Source organism: Eleutherodactylus coqui, chromosome 1 (genome assembly GCF_035609145.1).
Source record: "Eleutherodactylus coqui strain aEleCoq1 chromosome 1, aEleCoq1.hap1, whole genome shotgun sequence".
NCBI lineage: Eukaryota > Metazoa > Chordata > Amphibia > Anura > Eleutherodactylidae > Eleutherodactylus > Eleutherodactylus coqui.
The window spans coordinates 57,093,580-57,115,810 of NC_089837.1; the positions used below are offsets into that span (position 1 = coordinate 57,093,580).

The 22,231-nt window shown below is 45.7% G+C and overlaps 1 protein-coding gene across 1 annotated transcript in view; it reads right to left on the minus strand.

Moving 5' to 3' along the window:
• PTCHD4 (patched domain containing 4) overlaps nt 1-22,231 on the minus strand; it is a 128,409-nt gene that overhangs the window by 6,660 nt on the left and 99,518 nt on the right. The window contains 1 exon segment of the mRNA XM_066589167.1: nt 21,043-21,523. Coding sequence (XP_066445264.1) covers nt 21,043-21,523 — 481 coding nt within the window.

Below are 22,231 nucleotides of genomic sequence, written 5' to 3' on the forward strand. Positions count from 1 at the left end.
CGCATCCCATAGGGATGCATTGACCACCCGCGGGTAGATAAATACCCGCGGATCGTCAATAAAAGGGATTTAAAAAAAAATGGAGCATGGAAAAATCCGGACCATGCTCCATTTTCGTGCGGGTCTCCCGCGGGGACGGCTCCCGCGGGCTTCTATTGAAGCCTATGGAAGCCGTCCGGATCCGCGGGAGACCTAAAATAGGAATTTAAAGTATTTACCATCCGGCGCGGGCGGAGAAGATCAGCTGTTCCTCACGGCCGCATCTTCCTTGCTTCGGCTCGGCGGATGTGCCCGGCGCATGCGCGCGGCACGTCGGCGACGTGCCGGCGACGTGCCGCCGGCGTCAGGAATTCATCCGCCGGCCGAAAATGAAGATCCGGCCGTGAGGAACAGCTGATCTTCTCCGCCCGCGCCGGATGGTAAATACTTTTAAATTCTTATTTTCGGCGCTCATGTCCGCGGGGCAGGAGGGACCCGCTGCAGATTCTACATGTAGAATCTGCAGCGGATCTGATTTTCCCCGTGGACATGAGGCCTTAGGGGGCTTCATGTGTCTTCCTGTTCCTCTCTTTAAAGTGTTACACCTAGAAGGAATTGATGGAATTTCATGAAACCCAGTAGATCTGTACAGAGTCATACCCAGAATAAATTATAGCAAATGGGAAATAATCAGACAAAGGTCATTACTATTCGTTTCAGGTTTTAGTAAGAAGTGTGCCCACCATGAACACCTATATGTTTTTGGATCCTTCCAGGCAGTGGGTCAATAAGTGTTATAACTTATTGGGGTGTGTCTCTCAATGCCTGCTTGACTAGTGCGGTCAGTTGTACAGTCTGTGGTGGGTGGCCATGTGCATAATGCGTCTACCTATGACATCCTAGATATGTTCTATCGGAAATAAGTCGGGAAAACACCAATCCATGGTCGTGACACCTTGCAAGGCATGTCTTGTGATGGGTGCATTATGTGCATGAACATTATCCTTTTGGAAGACACTATTTTGGATGGTGGTCATGAAGGGCATAACAACAAGGTGTACCACTCTGTCTACATACTGGCGGGCAGTCATTGCGCCTTCAATAACCACTAACTCCGTCCTGCTGTCATAACTGATTGTCCTCAAACCATGACTCCAGGGATTGGACCTGTGTGGCGCTCTGAAATAACAGCAGGAAGGGCCCTTTCTCTTAAACGCTGATTGATACATTGACGATTATCACTTTGCCCCACAGAGAATCAGGCTTTATAACTAACCACAACCGTTCTCCATTCATGTGTCCAGTTGTGTCTAGAAGTCCACCAGGCTAGTCATTCCTTGTAAACCCCATGCAATGCAATGAAATTGGCTTAATAGAACACACTGCATGGGGGTCCAAGAATGCAACCCAGCGTCAGGCAATCAGTTTAAGACTGTTCATGGGGTAACTGACTCCAACCACTACTCTGATCTGTGCTGAAGTTGTCCATCAGTGATTTCCATCCGCTCATTTCTGCAGTCTTCACTTGGCATTCTCTTACTGCGTGGACTTGTGCCAGGTCTACGAGTACTGGAGCCCTCCTGTGTCCACTGAGTAACCATTCTCTGTACTGACATTGCACTATGGCCAGTCCTTCAGGGGATTTCATGATACGATGCCCCCATTTCGATTTTATGCCAAATATACAACCTCTCTCAAAGTCAGACATATAGGTGTGCAGACTTTGAACTTGACAATTTAGCATACCTGGACAAAAAGGGACCCTCTTACATAATACACTTTACAACTTAGAAACTAAAACAATGTACACTAAAACAAGCACGCCATCTATTTTTTAAGTATTCAATACCCTTCATATGGAGATCTAAGTTTCACAAATTTTCTGCAACTCTGTCTAAGGCCTTAGTCACACGGGCGTTTTTTCCCGCGATTTGCAGATCGCATGACGGATGCGCATCCGCAAATCGCGTGACCGGGGCCGAAAAATCGCCCGAAAAAACTGCTCCTAGCCGCGTTTCAATAGAAACGGGCCGGAGCTGTCCAGCGCATTGAATTCAATGGAGCCGGCAATACAGCCGGCTCCATTGAAAGCAATGGGCTGCGGGCGATCTCACGATGAATTTTCGGGAAGGGCTTAAAAATATAAGCCCTTCCCGGAAATTCATCCAGAAATGTGTAAAAACAAAAAAAATATATATACTCACCTAGTCCCGGCAGACGGAGTTCAGTGCGGCCGGCCGGCAGTTCTCCTGAACTGCTCTGAGTAGTATTCAGCAGCCGGGGATTTAAAATCCCCGCCTGCTGAATGAGCTGCCTCTGATTGGTCACAGCCTCACCAATCAGAGGCAGCTCTCACTTACCCATTCATGAATTCATGAATGGGTGAGTGAGTGCTGCCTCTGATTGGCTCAGCGCAGGAATCAATCAGACGCAGCTCTCAGTTATTGAATGACAGCTGAGAGCTGCCCCTGATTGGTCCCTGCGCTGAGCCAATCAGAGGCAGCACTCACTCACCCATTCATGAATTCATGAATGGGTAAGTGAGAGCTGCCTCTGATTGGTGAGGCTGTGAGCAATCAGAGGCAGCTCATTCAGCAGGCAGGGACTTTAAATCCCCGGCTGCTGAATACTACTCAGAGCAGTTCAGGAGAACTGCCGGCCGGCCGCGGCTGAACTCCGTCTGCCGGGAAAAGGTGAGTATATATATATTTTTTGTTTTTACACATTTCTGGATGAATTTCCGGGAAGGGCTTATATTTTTAAGCCCTTCCCGAAAATTCATTGTGCGATCGCCGGCAGCCCATTGCTTTCAATGGAGCCGGCTGTATTGCCGGCTCCATTGAATTCAATGGGCAAACATCATTCTTCTCTGCCACAGCTGTTACAGCTGTGGCAGAGAAGAATGATTTGTCTACTATATGTTCTCAATGGGGTCGGCGCTGCTGCCGCTGGCCCCATTGAGCGCATATAGAGAAGAGAACAGGAATCGCAGATCGCAGATAGGTGCGATCTGCGATTTCTGTTCTATAATTTATCAGACAAGCGCATAAAAAGCGCTCATGTGTCTGATACCATTGCAAAGCAATGGTTTTATAAAATCGCTGGACGCATGCGCATGCGCAAATCACGCGAAAAAACGCCCGTCTGACTGAGCCCTAAGTGTAACACTTTCAGTTTCCACCAGTGGATATCATACAAGCAACCTAATAACAAGATTTGTTTTAGGGGTTGGCAAAGTGGACACTTGCCTAGGGCCCCTTTTTATTAGAACGACCTATTGTAAAATCCCTCAGGGCTGCTATGGAGGACTGCCTATTAAAGCTTGCATGTGGCATGGCTTAATAGACTACTTATCAAAAGGCAATATAATACAATACTGAAGTACTGCAGTATATTATACATGCAATCAGGCGATCGCAAGTTCAAGGCCCCTATGGGGACTAAGAATAAAATAATAAAGTTATTTAAATTACTCAGAAATGTAAAAAAAAATACAAAAAGTAAAATAAAAACTTTTACCACTTGTCACATAAAAAAATATAATTAAAAATGTGTTTTGCTGCGTCTGTAAATGTCAAATTTATTTAAATATCATGTTATTTATTCTGCAGATGAGAAAACATGCAATGGCAGATGACTTGTACTTTTTTGGTTGCTTCTCTTTAAAAAAAAAAAAAAAATTAAAGCAATCAAATGTCACATGAACCCCATAATAGTACTGACCCAGAATACAGATTACATGTCATTTTCCGCTGCCCTATGAACACTGTGAAAACAGCTCCCCAATAGCCCCATGCAGAAGCAGCCAGCACAGCTCTGAAATAACAGAGGGGGGAGCTTGTTTGTGTGGGAGCTTATTGTGGGTGGATGGGTTGCAGCGGAAGTCAATGGCAACAAGACTATATAGTGATGTTGCAATCAGTGAGATAAGACTCCCCAGTAGAGATGAGCAAGCGTACTCGCTAAGGCACACTACTCGAGCGAGTAGTGCCTTATGAGAGTACCTCCAAAGATTCGGGTGCCGGCGGGGGAGAGCGGTGAGTTGCGGGAGTGAGCAGGGAGGAGCGGGGGGAGAGAGTGAGATCTCCCCCCTCCCCACCCCCCGTTCCTCCCTGCTCTCCGCCCTCCGACGGCACCCGAATCTTTAGAGACGAGTGGGCAGGTACTCGCATAAGGCACTACTCGCTCGAGTAGTTTGCCTTAGCGAATACGCTCGCTCATCTCTACTCCCCAGCATAAGACCCCCTACTACCACCGGTTAAGACCCAAGGATCTAGGAGATAATGGAGATCTGATTGCAATTCAACATTTTGCTGTATCTGGTCTACCACACCTGCATTCATCCAGCTTTGTCTATGTCAAACTCCAAATACTCCAGGGGCGAATGGTAAAAACAAAACGGGGTGATAAAACTGATTAGATCTTTACATTACTCAGATGTTTCCTGTGTGAAATGAATAATTTATCGGAGGCGGTTAATAAGCTTCTCACTTAATTAAATATGTTCTGCTATAGATTCCTCTGGAATGCCGCTGATAGTAATTCATCCCGTATACAAGCCTCCAGCCGCACACACTGAAATATTAACCTAATTATTTCATTATTACATTAGTGTTTATTTTTGGCCTTGAAAATTAATCTTTCTTGAGCGACTCTCCTGGAAATTTTCACGTGAGATTGGAGCGGTTAAAGGTCTACAGAACCTCAAATTATGTTCATTTTTACTTCTATTCCCTTGATGGACCTTGAATGGGTCACATTGTATGAACAGTGATGGATCCCGTGGAGATTAATCGAAATTAGCGCAACCAACCTATGCTGCCATTGACCGTGACAACCAACTGAATTCCAGCTCTTAATTTTCAGATGTCCTTCGGGAAATTAAAGTGGCTGTCACAGAAACGACAGCGCTATGACGTCTGGGTTCAAGGATGGGTCTGGGGTGAAGTCAGCATGTCGCCCCAGACCATGTGATGAGCTGGGCGGCGCATGCCTACTATGAGTAATATTTCCTTCTGGTGCCAGCACAGATAGACTGGCTGTGTTGTATGTTAACCCCTTAGTGACTACCCCATAGTGTTTTAACGTACTCTCTAAGCGGGCTTTAATCCTCAGGGCCGTAAAAACACGCTGGCTCTGGGGATTAAAGCCACGCGGGCTATGGATGTTACAGCTCACTGCAGTCGGCTGCTGGAGCTGTCATGGAGGGCCGCGGGGATAACGGCGATCGCATGAAAGTAAATAAACAGTCAAAAAAAGCTAAAGATTCAGGTAGGAAAGGACCTACCGCCATTTACTGTGCATGCGTGCCAAAGGAAAAATGGCGATGCATGCGCAGAAAATGGAGATGTCACAGGGGACTGCAGTGACAGGTCCCCGGGCACGTGTTCACTGTTATCGCATAAAAGTGAAATAAACTTAAAGTTTCAGCTTGGATTTCAAATTGGATCCATGAGGGTGAGCTGAAAATACTGACCCCCGTCCTCTGTGATGTCCCATGGCGATCTGGACCTGCCGTGAGCTTCTGTGCATACGCCAATGTTTGCTTGCATGCGCAGAAGGCCCGGAGAGCCTGGCAAATTTAAAATCTCCCTGCACCCAGCTGTCCAAGATAGCTGAGTGCAAGGAGATGTCACCGGGGACCGCTCTATGTGGTTCCCCGTCACATGATCACCGTAACCATTGGATAATGGTGATCATGTAAAGTTAGAAAAAGTTTGAAAAAAAGTTTCAAAAGTTAGTTTCATCGCTTCATACGATCCATAAGGGAAGATGAAATTACATACCTAAGGTCCCTGAATTTGTTCCACGATGGGATCTTTATCCGCACACCCGTCACAGCTTCGGTGCATGAGTCTGTCAATAAACTGGCGGACGCACGCGCAAAAATCAAGGATTGCCCGGTAAATTTTAAATCTCCCTGCTCCTGGCTACCAAAGGTAGCCGAGAGCCCGGAGGTTTCACAGGGGGCCGCAGTGAGCAGTCCCTGGTCACGTGATCGCCGTTATCCAATTAGATAATGGCGATCACGTAAAAGTTTTTTTAAAAGTTGAAGTTTCACTGCGGCAATGGCATGTCACAACTGTCTGGTACCCACTATTATACCTCGTCCGAACGCTGATAATTCAGCTTGCCATGAGCACGGCCAACCTCACTCACAGGATAACAGCTCAGAACTTAAAGGGGTTGTCCCGCGGCAGCAAGTCGGTCTATACACTTCTGTATGGCCATATTAATGCACTTTGTAATGTACATTGTGCATTAATTATGAGCCATACAGAAGTTATAAAAAGTTTTATACTTACCTGCTCCGTTGCTGGCGTCCTCGTTCCCATGGAGCCGACTAATTTTCGCCCTCCGATGGCCAAATTAGCCGCGCTTGCGCAGTCCGGGTCTTCTGCAGTCTTCTCTGGGGCCGCTCGTGCAGAATGCCGGCTCCGTGTAGCTCCGCCCCGTCACGTGCCGATTCCAGCCAATCAGGAGGCTGGAATCGGCAATGGACCACACAGAAGCCCTGCGGTCCACGGAGACAGAGGATCCCGGCGGCCATCTTCAGCAGGTGAGTATGAAGACGCCGGACCGCCGGGATTCAGGTAAGCGCTGTGCGGGTTGTTTTTTTAACCCCTGCATCGGGGTTGCCCCCCCCGAACGGGGGGGGGGGGGGGTTGGAAAAAAAAAAAAAAAACGTTTCGACGCGGGACAACCCCTTTAAGGTGCATTTAAATGGAATGAGTATTGGTTAAAAAAATTGCTGGATCGTTCAAATCTGAATGATCATTGTTCAGCCAACGATTGAAAGATAATTCATTCGCTTATCGATCATTTTATGCAAGCAGTTTGCTTTAAGTACCAATCGTTCAGTCGTTCTCATTCACTTATACAGTGAATGTGAACGACTAAATGATTTAGGCCTCTTTCACACGGGTGATACGCTTCTCAGCCAGCCGCATCGCGGACGAAAAATGCGTGAACAAAAAAAAACGCCATGACCTACCGTAGTTGCAGCTGAATTTCGCGTTTTTTCGCTCATTCACATGGCCGGGTGTGGCGTGTAGATGTCGCAGCCTGGAATTCCATCGGCTGGCAATATTTCTAATAGCTCAATATAGCCACCTGACATAGTTTAGCAGCGCTAGCCGCTGCTAAACTCCCTCCTCCTCCCTTTGCCAGCAGCTCTTATAGAAGCCTATGGGAGCTGCTAGCTGATCGCAGCCAAAAAATAGGGCAAGACCTATTTTTTTCGGCTGCGTCAAAACATGGACCGGCGTATTCGGCCGCAATGTTCTATTATCACAACTGTGATGTTTTGACGTGGCTAAAAAGCACCCTTATACAGGTTTGTGTGTTCCCAAGCCGTCACCTAAGGTAACGCCACTTCATCATCAATTCACACATTGCTATCCCATGACTTTTGACATATTAGTGTATAATTCTACTTACAATTTAACCTTCACTTACTGTATGAAGTTCATTTGACTAATTTGCATAAATAAAATAATAATTTCTTAGAGATTAGTAATTCATTAATTAACTACACCATAGAAAAAGAGATTTCCTGAACTCCAGACTACTGAACCGTGAAAACATCATCTAAACCCCCTTTATCGGTTATATATCATTTACATCCCGGTTTATTTTTAGCAATTTCCTGAAGGCAGTTCTGCAATTTAACACCAAACGAAAAGCCATTTTAATTAGAGAACGGCGCGCTGAGTACCGCCCCCCGCTGAGAGTTAAATAATGTATACCTACATTATTCAAATGGAAAGCCTTATCAATTCTAGAGTCAGATCGTAAGCCTGGCAAAGCCCTTGGCCAATTACAGTGAAGTGCTTATGAAGACAAGATTTACATCTTCAGGAGAAGCCATCTGTCTTAAAGGGACCTGTCAGGTCTAGTAAACTGCCTGGATTGCGGGCAGCAGGGTATAGTGACAGGCATGCTGTTTTTCAGCGGTCTGTCACTTATACCGATCGGTTAGTGGTTTTGCAAATCTTTCATTTGAAAAACTTTGCCAGGCCGGACTGGAGAGGAATCTAATCAAACTCATGTGTATTCATATATGTACCCTTCCTTGACCTCCTCCTACTTCCAGATACTGATTGGCAGGTCCTTCCGAATTACTATACACGTAGAGGGAACAGTGCACCAATGATGGAGCTGCCAATTCTGGTGCTCTTTGCTGACTTGCATCGATTGTGAGCACTGGTCCCAGTAGAGGACGTTGGTCCCTCATGCCACCCTCCCGTGGTGATGGTTTGGGCAAAAAAATTCAGACTAGTATGCCACTGGAGGTTATTTTGTAGGGCTTTGCCAGTGCTCCTCCTGTACCTCCGATCCTCTTGCTTGGTTCTACCCTTCTATGGCTCTATCCAACTCTCATTGTGTAATGGTAATATCTGCTCCATGCCGTTGAGACTTTGCTGGTAGGCATGGCAAATCTTCTTGCGCCAACATGTATGGATGTGCCATCCTCGAGGAGCTGGACTACCTGCACATGTATGTTTGCCTTGCCTTCTGTGTTCTTGTCTTTTATTTATTGTCAGTTTCTGTTTGTCCCTGCTTTACTGTCCTCTGTTTCCCCTCTGACCTTGGACCTGTGCTCATGGAAGTAGTGGGGTTGTTCCTTTCAGGACGGGTGCTCCACTGCAAGGTAGGTTCTGTTAGAGGGGTTCAGAGTGTCCCGCTCTGATCGTTACCTCATGTTTCTATTGGCTCCTGTGTCTAGCCAACTGTGTAGCAAGCTAATACGCCTATCCTGACTGCTCCAGTACCAATTCTTCTCAGGGTTTTGTTAGCATCCAGGACGAACATAACAGTCGGGAAGGATAAGGAGAGAAGAGTTGTCTCCATTCCCTTTTTGGGCATGTCTGGCTGTTGTCTCTCCAGAGCACCCGTTGTCACTTTCATTTGCACCAAAACAGAATGAAATGGATTGCCATTCTCCTCTGCTTCCTAACTGGATAGATTGATATCCGTGAAGTTTAACGCCATCCTGACTTGCGCTGTACATCTATGGCGCATATTGAGCGTCTGTGTATAGAGCAGGCTCAGTATATGACAGGTATCAGCCATCTTTGACAGCTGACATCTGCCAACAACAGTCACGATCAGCATTTGAGTTGTCACACCATTCCCGAACGTCCCCCCCCCCCCCCTTCCCCCGGGAGTGTGATCATGGGGATTTTTTACAGGAAAAATATAACATGTCTTTTTTATTGAATTATCAATGTTGTAATAGCAAACATTTGCCAAAAATTGCAAATTCGCATTTTTTCCCCCATTTCTCCAGTGCATTATATGGTACTATTGAAAAATACAACTCATCTCACAAAAATAAGCCCTCCTAACCGGAAAAATAGAAGTCATGATTTTTTTGAGAGTGGGTAAGAAAAAAGTTAATAGGAAAAAGAAAAAGGGCAGCAGCAGGAAGGGGTTAAGTGACTTGGGGTTATACTGTGATGCTTAAGTGTTCCCTTATTTTTCTGAGCAGCACTTCATGGTCCAGTGGTCCTACTAAATCCCCGGTGTCTAGTGGTTTAGTGAATTCTAGAGAAGGTGAAATTGATTTGCCAGAATGGAGATTTTCAGCAAATTTGGAGAATGTTATCCCATGGTGTTCAGTACAATAAAGCTCTAATTGGTCTCGGTGGTCTAGATAATAAAAGCATCGCTGGAGAAAGAAAAAGATGTTCCTAAAGTTCTACATTAATAGCCATGGTGATCAAAAAGTCAGTAATAATGATATTACTACTAGTCCTCATGATCTAGGCTGGTTCACCGGTGACTGAGGAGCCTTTTACATTATTCAATGTTGTTCCAATGATGAGCACCAATCAACAAGGCCGGAGCGCTTCTATTTGGCCTTCACACAAGCTGATTCAGAGTCCATTAGGGGATGAATGACCAGTTATACAATCATTTGTCCCCACAGAGTTTCATCATCATTGGCACATTAATGGAGATTTGCTACTGACAATTATCATTTTTGCGCCTCTTAAAGGGGTATTCCGGCACGGCAAGTCTTCTTGTGCCGATATGTATGGATGTGCCATGAGAAACTTTTTCAGTTTTCTGATAGTTTAAAGGAGGTCTGAATGCTGGGACCCCCACCAATACTGAGAAAGGGGGACCTATGTCCGCCCTATTGCACAGTTCAAGATACAGTCTCCCATTTCTGTAGTGTAGTGATGGGATCCAGCAAACATGAGTTGTTGGCAAACATGAGGACCGGAGTTGGGAAACACATGGGCAGACAGATAGCCAAGCTGAGCACAGAGCTCGACTCTCTGCCTGCACCATTAAGAGGAATACAGCCGCTGCCGTCCTGTGCAACCAGCAGCTCCATTTCCTACTAAACTACAAAAAAAGGACAATGTATGAAATAGGGCATGGGTCCACCATTCTCAAGATCAGCGGGGGTCCCGGCAGTCAGACACACATCGATTTATCAGTTTTGAAAAAAAAATCTAATTTCCGGAATAACCATTTAAAGGGCTTTTCATATGGCCAAGTGATCAGGCAAAAATGTTCCTTGAAATGTTTGTTTGCCCAATCATTGGCCATATGAGGATGGCGACCAGTCAACAGGTGAACGATCAGTTGCTTGTTTGTAGAATGGCACTAAAAATGATCATTGTCCCAGTATGTCTCACTGTGTGAATGGAGAATATGATGTCAACAGTAATAAAACTCTATGGGGATGAATGATGGTATGAACACTCTTTCGTCCCCTAATAGAGTTTGATTTGGCTTGTGTGAAGGCCACGTAGACGAATGCTGATTTTCTTGATTCACACCCATCAGGGCAATATTTATTAATGTACACTTATAGAGTGATCAACCGCACCTTTACATAGCCCGATGATCAGGAAATGAGTATTCCTAGGAATGTTCTTGCTGAGTTGGCATCAGTGGGCCCACTGCACCAACCAAGGCCCACAAAGGGGTGGAAATAATCCGATCCTCATTCCTTGAAATCAACTGTATCCATGCCTTAAAGACACAAATACAATTGACTACCACTATCGCACTGCAGGCGGCACAATGATGTCATCGCTCCATCTTTGCCGTTCCACGCAATCCTGGCCAGAAGAGGCTAGGGTAGCAGATGGAGGACGCCATGGGAGTGTTTATGGAGGTGAGTTTAGTATTTTTTTTCCAGGGTACAGAGGCCTTATGATTGACTCAGGGGGCACAGTGGGGTCTTATTAAATATTAAGGGGACACAGCAGGACCGATAAATTACTAAACGGTCACAATGAAGCATATACGTTACGAAGGACACCCACTGTGTGACCCAAGGAACTATGTAAACCAAAACTGAGATTGTATTCGGGCTGAATAAAATGCCCTTTAGTGGTAGGTCATCACATTTGGTGCACATGCAGGGTATTTCAATATTGTATACTGGTTGATCAAATGAAAATTCCCTCTATGGGTCCCTTTAGACGAGTCGATTATCGTTTGAACGAGCAGGTGATGTCACCATTAGCCCGTCTGCTGTTGTACCGTCTGCTTAGACAGGTACATCGTTGGCCCTTTCAAACGAGAATGATTCAGTCTTCCACATTTGCTGTATAAGTCACTGAGAGGGATTGAACAATCAGTGTTTAAACTGAGCGATAAGTCAATGAGCCAATGATGATTTTTGTGGCTGAACAACGAGCCAAAAGTGAATAATTATCTCCAGTATTTGGTCATTACCGCGAGTTTAGACCGAACGATCGTTCACTTTCACTCATTTGAACTATTTTTTGAACAATGACATTCCGTTAAAAAAAAAAAAAAAAGCTTAACCCCTTCCAATCCAGCGTCAGCCCTTGTATAGCCTCGATGTTGGACGAGGGTGATCTGATAGAGCGCTGTTGTCCATATTACAAAAAACATATCCAGAACAGCCTCCGACATTGGAGCGTTGTCCTACATGCTGTTAGAGACATGCGTCGGCCCTCGTCCGACATCGAAGCTATGCAGGGAATTCTTAAAATAGGATGAGGGTTAATTTTTCAAAAAATTGCTAATAAAATCATCAAGATGGGTCATTTTTATGTGCTTCTGTTGAGTCATTCCAAGAAATCCACACAGCAAAAATAAATAAGCACTGAGGAGTGTGCGGGTGGCAGGGAAATTGGATTGGAAAGGGTTAACTCTGCCGGTCATGTTCATGACTTGGCTACAGTTACCGACATGGGGGCACTAAGCCGTACTTCAGTCGATGCTTCAACACTGCCAATCGGAGTGAACTTCATTTCATGACGGGCTCCTTCACCCAATGGGCCCCATAGCAGTGCTGTGCGCTGCTGCCATGGTAGGTACTATACACCATCGCCAGTGCTATTCATGGCATGTTCTGTGTGCCGTCGCACCACCTCACTGCCTTTACTAAGCCAGTAACCATAAAACCTCCTGCAGGTTTAAAATGCAATTTATGCTTCTGTGGATGTAACTTATATTTACTCCGAATGGGGAAAATATTTTCTCTGTGTCTTTATTATAACCAGAGGGACTCTGAAGAGATTCAGCCAAGTAGAAAATTATATAAAACCTTTTAGTATTCCCTCCGTCCTCCTTCTCGCTAAAACACAAATATCCTATTGATTCCACAATCTGTCTTCTGTCATAACCGCAATATCAATTACTGGAGACTCTCGTTTTTTGGCCCTCGGCAAGAAAAAAACGTTATTCTAAACCGGTTGGTGAAATAAATATGTATCTGCTGCTTGAAATATGTTTTCATATGAGGAAATTATCATTACGTCCCGATCGGACCGGGGAGAATGTTATTGTTGATTCCGGTTTATATTGTTAAGTGGCGGCAGGAATAATACTGGGGCTTCCGGGAATTTTCGCTGGTGGCCTATCGTGCGATATTGGGGGTTCGACTCCTGATGGAGCCGCTCCTGCCAAGCTCAGACCCATTCATGGATGTGACTGAGCTGTAGTGTAAGGGGGAATTGAAATAATAAGAATACTGCATGTATTAGTAATAATACGGTGCGATGTATGAAATGGCACAACGGGTCACTGAAAATGTAGTGCTGAGACGAGGCCTGAGATGGAGACCTGGGAAGAAATGCATCTTATGTGGAAAGACACTGCCCCATTGAGGTGGTAAAGGTTTAGGCCAGAAGTGTCAAACTCATTTTGACGGAGGGCCACATCAGGATTCTGGTTGCCTTCAAAGAGCCATTTATAAGAGCTCATTCCCACGGGCGTATTTATGCTCCATATTCGAGCTTCTTCACACAACCGCATTTGCGCATGTTTTTATAATATATACGCACGCAAAACATAGAGACTCGAACCAATGATTTCAATGGGTTCATTCTCACAAGTGCATTTTGAGGGGATGGGAAAAAGTAAGACCTGCTGTATTTTCCTGCAAGTGTCCCATAGAAGTTTACTACTAATTATTAGGAAATTATAGTATCAGCCACACAGCTCTGCTACATGCATGTCACACACAAAGCTGCAGTACATGGGCGTGTGACAGACACAGCTCTGCTACATGCCATGAATCTGACAGACATGACATGCGCATGGTACAAACATAGGTCTGCTATATTATATGCGCGTGACAGACACAGCTTTGCTACATGACATACATCCATGCTTACTATACACATTAAACACACAAAACAGCTCTACTACATTTATGCTGACTGCACATATGACACACACAGCTTCTGGAATACAGTGATGAGCCCCTGGTCATGTGAAACCGGACTCCACCCATTACAGGTCTTGGTAGTTTCTGTTGGCTTATCCAGTATCCAGTACTACCAAACTCCAGAATGGCTCCTCCCACAGCAGTGATGTCACCACAAGTCCTTCAGCCTGCCGGATCTCTGTGGTGATGGTAGGTCAGTGTCCCATCAGGACCACTGAGTCGTGTTTGACATAATAATGGCTTCGTTGTATTCTCAGTTTGGTAGGACCTGCTATGACGTTGCCAGGGGGCGGGACAATGACATCGCCAGGGGCAGAGCAAGATGTCATCAGGGGGGCGGTGCTATGAGACTCACTCACACACATACTTACATATATACAAACAGACAAGTGGTTGTAGTAAATATGCAAGGGGAAGAGTGTGACACTTTGAGCACATAATAAGGACCGCTTACACACCACAGATTTGTGTTTGGGCATTCAGACTTGCATTTTTTCACGTGTGTATTTTATGAGTGTGAAATAAATTGCACCATATTCTATTTTGGTATTACAGACTGATATTGCACAATTACATCAATGGGATTGCTTAAATACACGGCGAATTTACACCCTATGCATGAAGGAAAGAGAAATTTATCGGACTCTTGCATTTTTTTGTTTTTGCGCAAGTGAAATATGCAGTGAATACGCCTTCAAAAAAATGGAAGAATGTCCAAATACAGAGTGAATACGCACAGCTTCCATCCATGAAAGCATTGCATATTTCATGGACCAAAACTGCATACGCCTGTGTGTCCTAAATGTAACTACTATGGGACTCTAAGCACTATGAGGGCTCAGTCAAACAAGCACATAGTGTGCAAAAAAAGCGCTCCGCGCATTATCAAAATGCACGTGACCGTAGCTGTGTGCCCATTGCTTTCAATGGGGTGAGCATCGCTGACGCCAGCCCCCTTGAGAGCAATGGGCTGCCGGCAACCCCCACAGTGATTTTCGGGGATGGGCTTGAAATATAAGCCCTTCCCTGAAAGTCATCCCTAGGTATAGAAAAAAAAAAAAACATTACTCACCTAGTTGCGCTGTCCAGACTTCAGCGCGTCTTCTTTCTTTCATACAGACACTGATCTAAAGCACTTTCTTTTGGCCAGGGATTTAAAAATCCCCGCCTCCAGAAAGTGTTAATCTGATTGGCTGAGTGCTCAGCCAATCATAGGCAGCTCTCAGCCATTCATTAAATGATAGCTGAGCGCTGCCTGTGATTGGTCACAGCGCTCAGCCAATCAGAGGCAGTGCTCAGCCATTTATTGATTTTTAAATCCCCGGCCAGAGGAAAGCACTTTAGATCAGTGCCCGCATGCAAGACAGAAGACGTATCGGAGGACTTACAATGCTGCTAGGTGAGTAATGTTTTTTTTTTCTACACCTAGGGATGATTTTCAGGGAAGGGCTTATATTTCCAGCCCTTACTCGAAAATCACTTCGGGGGTTGGCTGCAACGCCGGCTTCATTGAAAGCAGTGGGAGAACATCACGATCCTCTGCCACAGCTGTGACAGCTGTGGCAGTGGATTCTTTAGTCCCCACTAGGAGTCCCATCATCACTGAACACTGTGACAGTGCTGTTACAGTGTTCAGAGATGAGGGGACTGACTCCCTGCAGGGATTCAATACGCACAGCACGGACCTTGCCGCTGCACGCATGTCCTATCTTTTGCAGGTACAAAGATTTTGTGCATGTAAAAAACAGACATGTAAACACTGCATAGGAAACCAATGGTTTTATGACATGCATTTTTTTGGGGGGCAAATAGGTGCATGTAACAAAATGCACATCTGACTTCGCCCTGATATTGTTTCTTCCCTTTCACCTCTTTAGCACCGAGCTTCCTACTTTTGAGGGTGGTTAGGGTGTCAGAGTTGTGCCACCACCTATGAGTTGCTGAACAGAGTGGTGTGGAGATATGTGCTGGAGTTCCAAATTCAAGATGACACCCACTCTCTGTGCTGGCACCGTCCTTCTGCCAAGTGCTGGCTGCATCCTAAGGGGAAAGTGGAGCGCTGGTCTTTCTGCACCCGGACCGCATCGCTGGCCACATAAAATGATGGACCTTGAATTCCACACATGCGGTCTAGGCTGTGACTGGGGAAAAGATGCAACAGAGTCGGACACCTCTTCTGGGTGATGTATTTTTCTTTTTTAACTTTTTTTTCCTGCAGCTAGGGCTTATTTTGGGGGTAGGGCTTATACTTCACCCCCCCCCCCCCCAAAAAAAAAAAAGCCTCGCAAGCGGTGCTACAAAGTCATGCACCTTTCTAGCACTACTTGCGACTTTGTAGCACCACAAAATCGTGGAATCGCCACAAGAAAACGCAGCAATATCGCACGAACCACCAATCGTTGTGATTTTCTTGTGGCGATGCCGTGTCACCCGTGTGAAGGGGGTCTTAGGGTGCCTGTCCACCGGCGTGATTTTGAATGGAAAGCGCCGGCACACTGTCCACGAGCGAAGAATCATTGTGATTCTCCGCTCGCGAATTGCCCCGATTCTCCGCGGTCAGCCTATCAGATAGGGCTGACCGGCGCAGATTCGGCGGCGGCTTCAGCTCCCAGGCAGCGGCTCTCAGTAAGGTCCTATCTAAACGACCAATATTAATGAAGTATGAATATTAAAGGGGAAGCCTCGGTCAGCAGTCCCATGTAAGATATATGGTTGTCACAGTAAGTAGAGGTGGGACGCAGACGGTTCATTGTAACAACATCCTAAAAACACTAATACAATTGATTAGACAGATGCTGCCAAATGCAAGGGAGAAGTCTGCTCTGTGCCCGACCATTCACAGCTTTCTATGCAATGAAGGCAGCGTGATGACGTCACTGCGGCACATTTACTGACACTGTCTAAAAGTTACACAGGGCGAACTTAGACTAGACAGTCTTACAATGTCCCAGATTTATAACAGTAGCTCAGTGGAATTTTAAGACTGTCTAGTCTACGTTTAGACCACCTTTTAGTTGGCCCAAAATTCTGCCAAAATTTTATTACAAAGTGCAGCAATTTGGTGCAATTCTTGGCACAATTTAGGCCATACCCCTTCCCTTTCTTTTTTATAAGGAACGTCTCTTTGTCGCACACAGCAGAAAAAGTGTCCAAAAGTGTCTAAAACACATACTGTGTTTCCCCGAAGATAAGACACTGTCCTATATTAATTTATGCCCCAAAAGAGGCACAGTGTCTTATTTTCAGGGGAGGGGGCTTATAATCCCCTGGTCCGTGGTGTTCTGGTGCCTCGCGCTGCTGGTCTCCGGCGGCAATACGTAAGTCTGCAGTGTCATCCGCGCTGAGATATCCTCTTCTTTCTGGTGATAAGGCTTTGATTACTCCGCCTCCAGCCAAGTGAACACTGTGATTGGATTGCGTGTCAGCCAATCACAGCCGGCGTTCGATGAGCCAATCACAGCCATTCAGTGATGTCATTCACTGAATGGCTGAGAATGATTGAGCGCCAGCTCTGATTGGCTGGAGCTTGATCCAATCACAGTGCTTGCTTTGCTGGAGGCGGGGTATTTAAAGCCCTGTCACCAGAAAGAAGAGGGACCATCGCAAGGGACTTTTTTCGTGTACTTTAGCTAGGGATTATTTTTTGGGGGAGGGCTTATATTTCAACCCTACCCTGAAAACCGGGTAGGGCTTACTTTTGGGGTAGGTCTTACTTTTGGGGGGAAACCGTTAGTAAGTGGGGCACAAAGCATGTTTGATGGCTTTCTGGTGCAATCTGTGCCAGAAAACTGTTGAGCCATGATACTGCTGCACTTGCAAACTACCACTCCCCTGTGTTGTAACTCTATATTGCATGGATTTGGCTGACTTCTGACTGTGCTCTACACGTGAAAGACGATAGACTGGCCTCGGTGTCAGCAGAAACAGGTGAGTATGATCTACTTTGGGAGAGTACTCCTATTGTCAGTGCTTGCTCAGAACCTCCACCATGGCATGAATGGAGAGGTGCTGTGTAAGAGCGGCTCCCATCTAGGTGAATCACATATTGTCCTTGTTATTACAGTGTGGTCATTTATATAAATGTCTGCCCTGTTATAATACATGTCCTTTGCAATAGCTATTTGTTGAGATAGAATCCTGGGGCAAACAGCTGTTCACTGTGGGCTCTTCATTCTGTAAGACATTGTGCATGGTGGCCCAACCCCTTTATGTTATAATTTAAGTTAGAATTTTGGTCCATATGATAATAATATTGCTGATGCAAGATATTTAACTTTACTTGTCAGGACAAAGACCAAATGGGTTTGAAGATCGAGACCCACTCTTATAAGCCAAAAATTTGCTTGGACATAAAAATCAGTAGACTCGCGCTCCAATCACGGGGATTCCCTAGAGAAGGTGACTACGCAGTGATATGTGAATATATGGAGATATAGGCTTCCACACCGTCAGTCCGAGACAGCTTAACAGATGTATCCAAAAAACAGAATCTCTAATCCTTAGGGGGAGCGCCTGGGGGGAGCCCGCAGATAGAGATGACCTTGGTTGAGAACACAGTAAAACAAAGTAGAAAAGACCCCGTGCTTCTTGCAATTTGGATAATGTAAGAAAAGTAGAACTATTGAGGAGGATAACTTACTTCGGAGAGGAGCCCAATAGACACACAGGACTCCTCCAAATCCTGGGATGTCCTCAGAGAACCAGAAACCAAAACCTAGGAAGTTTCAGTTACAACTGGTTTATTGGTAAGTAGTAGAGATGAGCGAACGTACTCGTCCGAGCTTGATACTCGTTCGAGTATTAGGGTGTTCGAGATGCTCGTTACTCGAAACGAGTACCACGCGATGTTCGGGTTACTTTCACTTTCATCTTTGAGACGCTAGCGCGCTTTTCTGGCCAATAGAAAGACAGGGAAGGCATTACAACTTCCCCCTGCGACGTTCAAGCCCTATACCACCCCCCTGCAGTGAGTGGCTCGCGAGATCAGGTGTCACCCGAGTATAAAAATCGGCCCCTCCCGTGGCTCGCCACAGATGCATTCTGACATAGTTCAGGGAAAGTGCTGTTGGTGCCGGAGCTGCTATAGGGAGAGCGTTAGGAGTGATTTTATGCTTCATGAACCCCAACGGTCCTTCTTAGGCCATAGAAATCGCAGATCGCACCTATCTGCGATCTGCGATTCCTGTTCTCTTCTCTATATGCGCTCAATGAGGCCGGCGGCAGCAGCGCCGACCCCATTGAGAACATATAGAAGACAAATCATTCTTCTCTGCCACAGCTATAACAGCTGTGCAGAGAAGAACGATGTTTGCCCATTGAATTCAATGGAGCCGGCAATACAGCAGGTTCCACTGAAAGCAATGGGCTGCCGGCGTGCGTGGGATGAATTGTCGGGAAGGGCTTAAATATATAAGCCCTTCCCTGCAATTCATCCAGAAATGTGTTAAAATAAAAAAAAAAAATATATATATATATATACTATTACTTACCTTGTCCCGGCAGACGGAGTTCAGCCGTGGTGGCCGGCAGTGGGTGTGAAGGGGGTGTGAGGTAGACCCAGCGCTGAGCCAATCAGGGGGCAGGTCTGACTCACCCCCCCTTCACACCCACTGTAGGCCGGCCGCGCTGAACTCCGTCTGCCGGGACAAGGTAAGTATATACCGTATATACTGGCGTATAAGACGACTTTTGAACCCCGAAAAATCTGCTCTAAAGTCGGGGGTCGTCTTATACGCCGGTAATACAAAAAAAAAGAAAGTGTCAAAAAAATATTCATTACTCACCTCCCCCGGCGTTCTGCGGCGCTGCTGCAGGCTGTCGCTCCCTCCTGGTCCCTGGCAGAGCATTGCTTTCTGGACGCAGGGCTTGAAATCCCCGCCTCCAGAAAGCTACTGTGATTAGCAAACACACGCCGTCAGCCAATCACAGCCATTCAATGACATCATTGTCATTGGCTGTGATTGGCTGAAGGCACGTGTGTTTTTTGGAGGCGGGGATTTCAAGCCCTGCGTCCAGAAAGCAATGCTCTGCCGGGGACCAGGAGGGAGCGACATCCTGCAGCAGCGCCGCAGAACACCGGGGGAAGTGAGTAATGATTTTTATTTTTTGCTCCGCTGTATTCCCGGCGTATAAGGTGACAGTTGGGGGGTCGTCTTATACGCCCCGTCACCTTATACGCCGGTATATACAGTATATTTTTTTTATTTTTACACATTTCTGGATGAATTGCAGGGAAGGGGTTCTATATTTAAGCCCTTCCCGACAATTCATCCCGCGCACGCCGGCAGCCCATTGCTTTCAGTGGAACCTGCTGTATTGCCGGCTCCATTGAATTCAATGGGCTAACATCGTTCTTCTCTGCCACAGCTGTTACAGCTATGGCAGAGGAGAACGATCTTTATGCTGACAGTGCGGGGGGGGGGCACTCTTGCCGCTATTGTGGCTTAATAGTGGGACCTGTGAACTTGAGATCCAGCCCAACATGTAGCCCCTCACCTGCCCTATCCGTTGCTGTGTCGTTCCCATCACTTTCTTGAATTGCCCCGATTTTCACACATGAAAACCTTAGCGAGCATCGGCGAAATACAAAAATGCTCTGGTCGCCCATTGACTTCAATGGGGTTCGTTACTCGAAACGAACCCTCGAGCATCGCGAAAATTTCGTCCCAAGAGCATTTAGGTGCTCGCTCATCTCTAGTAAGTAGACATGGACAACGGTAAAGACAAGGCCGATGGAGTGCAACGCGTTTCGGAGCTAATATTACTCCTTTTTGAGGCACAACTGTGATAATCACGGCTGCTCAGAGTAGTTGTCAATTCTCTTCCACCATTCTTACCTAACAGGGGCAACCATATACACAAAAAGAAGCCTCTCCCGTTGCAAAGAGAATACATACTTAATAATACTTGACTTGTCAAACTTAGGATGTTAAATCCCCGCCCAGGGGTCACCAAGGAATACCCCAAACTGCCCACTTTTGAGTCGAGTTTGCATAAACTCTGTCCCTTTTGTGGTTCAGTTCATGGAATTCTCCTTGGAAAGTTGGGACTGTTGGCAAATATGATAATATGAAATCTGTGCTCTATGTCTTGAAGGCTTACATGTTAGAAGGATCCATTGGCATTTCTTTTGGGCTTTCCGTCACTTTGGACAGCAACAATAGTGTAACATGCAGTACTACTTTTGCTGTCAAACTGACAGAAGCCCTAATGGAAGCCTGTCGGACCCCTCGCACTATTTTTGCAACCATGTTCGACTCTATTCACGGGGATTGATCTGGTGAATCAATACCTACTAGGTGTTGATGTCACATGATGCCCTGTCCCTTTATCCAATCAGAATCAAGAATCCACCCTGTTCAATCAATTATATATGATTAATAAACCATTACCCATAGCAAAGAATGGTATTCCCAGCAGAGTTGAGTTATATCTTCCATTCGTTACGAAAAATATCCCTGCCGCTGTGACACTGGAGATACAAATAGTGAGTACTCCCAGTAGACCCAAGAAGGGCTTGCTACGTAGACAGTCTTTCATAGAGCTGGAGAGAGTGGCAGCCAGAAGAACCAGCATAAGACACACCACAATCGCACTTCTAGACAACTCTATGGTTTTCTGAAAGTCTCTGAGCAAGCTGAAGGATGTTAATGAGTACATCTGGATATCTGGATGTTCTTCTTGCAGCTGGTGAATTAGTGTGCAAAATTCAGTTTCCCATTGCTCGTTAATGTGGTCTTGAGTAGCAGAGCCATAATTCTGGAGGTAGTAGGTCATTTGAATGGCTCTTGCAGACTTGACCCTTTGATCCTTGCTGTTCGGGATTTCGGCAACACCCCCCAACTGGTGTCCAATGAAACTCTGTCTTCCATTCTGCAAAATAGAAGAACAAAAACAGTTAAATGCTAAAGAGGAAGTCTTTACGAATACCAGAACATATCATGAGCGCTGATACATATGCAATCCGTCATTTTAAATCCCGTTTCTGTTACATTTACTGTACTCTAAATGAGGCTTTTCGCAAGGGTGCCGATCCCATAAGGGAAGCACAATAATATAACTGTCTAGTCATATAATACTTGTTGCATGTCCTTCCTATTGAGTTACCATTCCTTTTTCACGCCGGTCTTATAAACATAGGACTATGCAATATATAATGTAAACCGTACGTCTTAGAGACCCTTCACACCGGATGGAATTACGCCGCAGGACACAGCCAAATATGCAGCTGCGGAATTCTGTGGGTTTTGGTGCGGAATTTACTGCGACTTGCGGAGCTCCGTGCGGCCTATTCTATCCCGTGTGAAAGGTTGGTTATTTATTTCCTATGATGTGAGTTTTATTTTGCTACATAAATGCTCTTAGGCACAAATAAAACTGCTCTGACCTCCTGCGTATGAATAGATACTGTAGAAGATCTCCGTGGTTTATAGGCTTTGTTATGCTTTACGCAGTGCAGCACACACAAATTATACAGCAGTACAAACAGTCCCTGCCAGTCCGAAGAAGTATTCTTATATATCTACTCTGTATCTCAGATATGTCTAATATATACACTGTGTATTTTCTTTTATCGTCTCT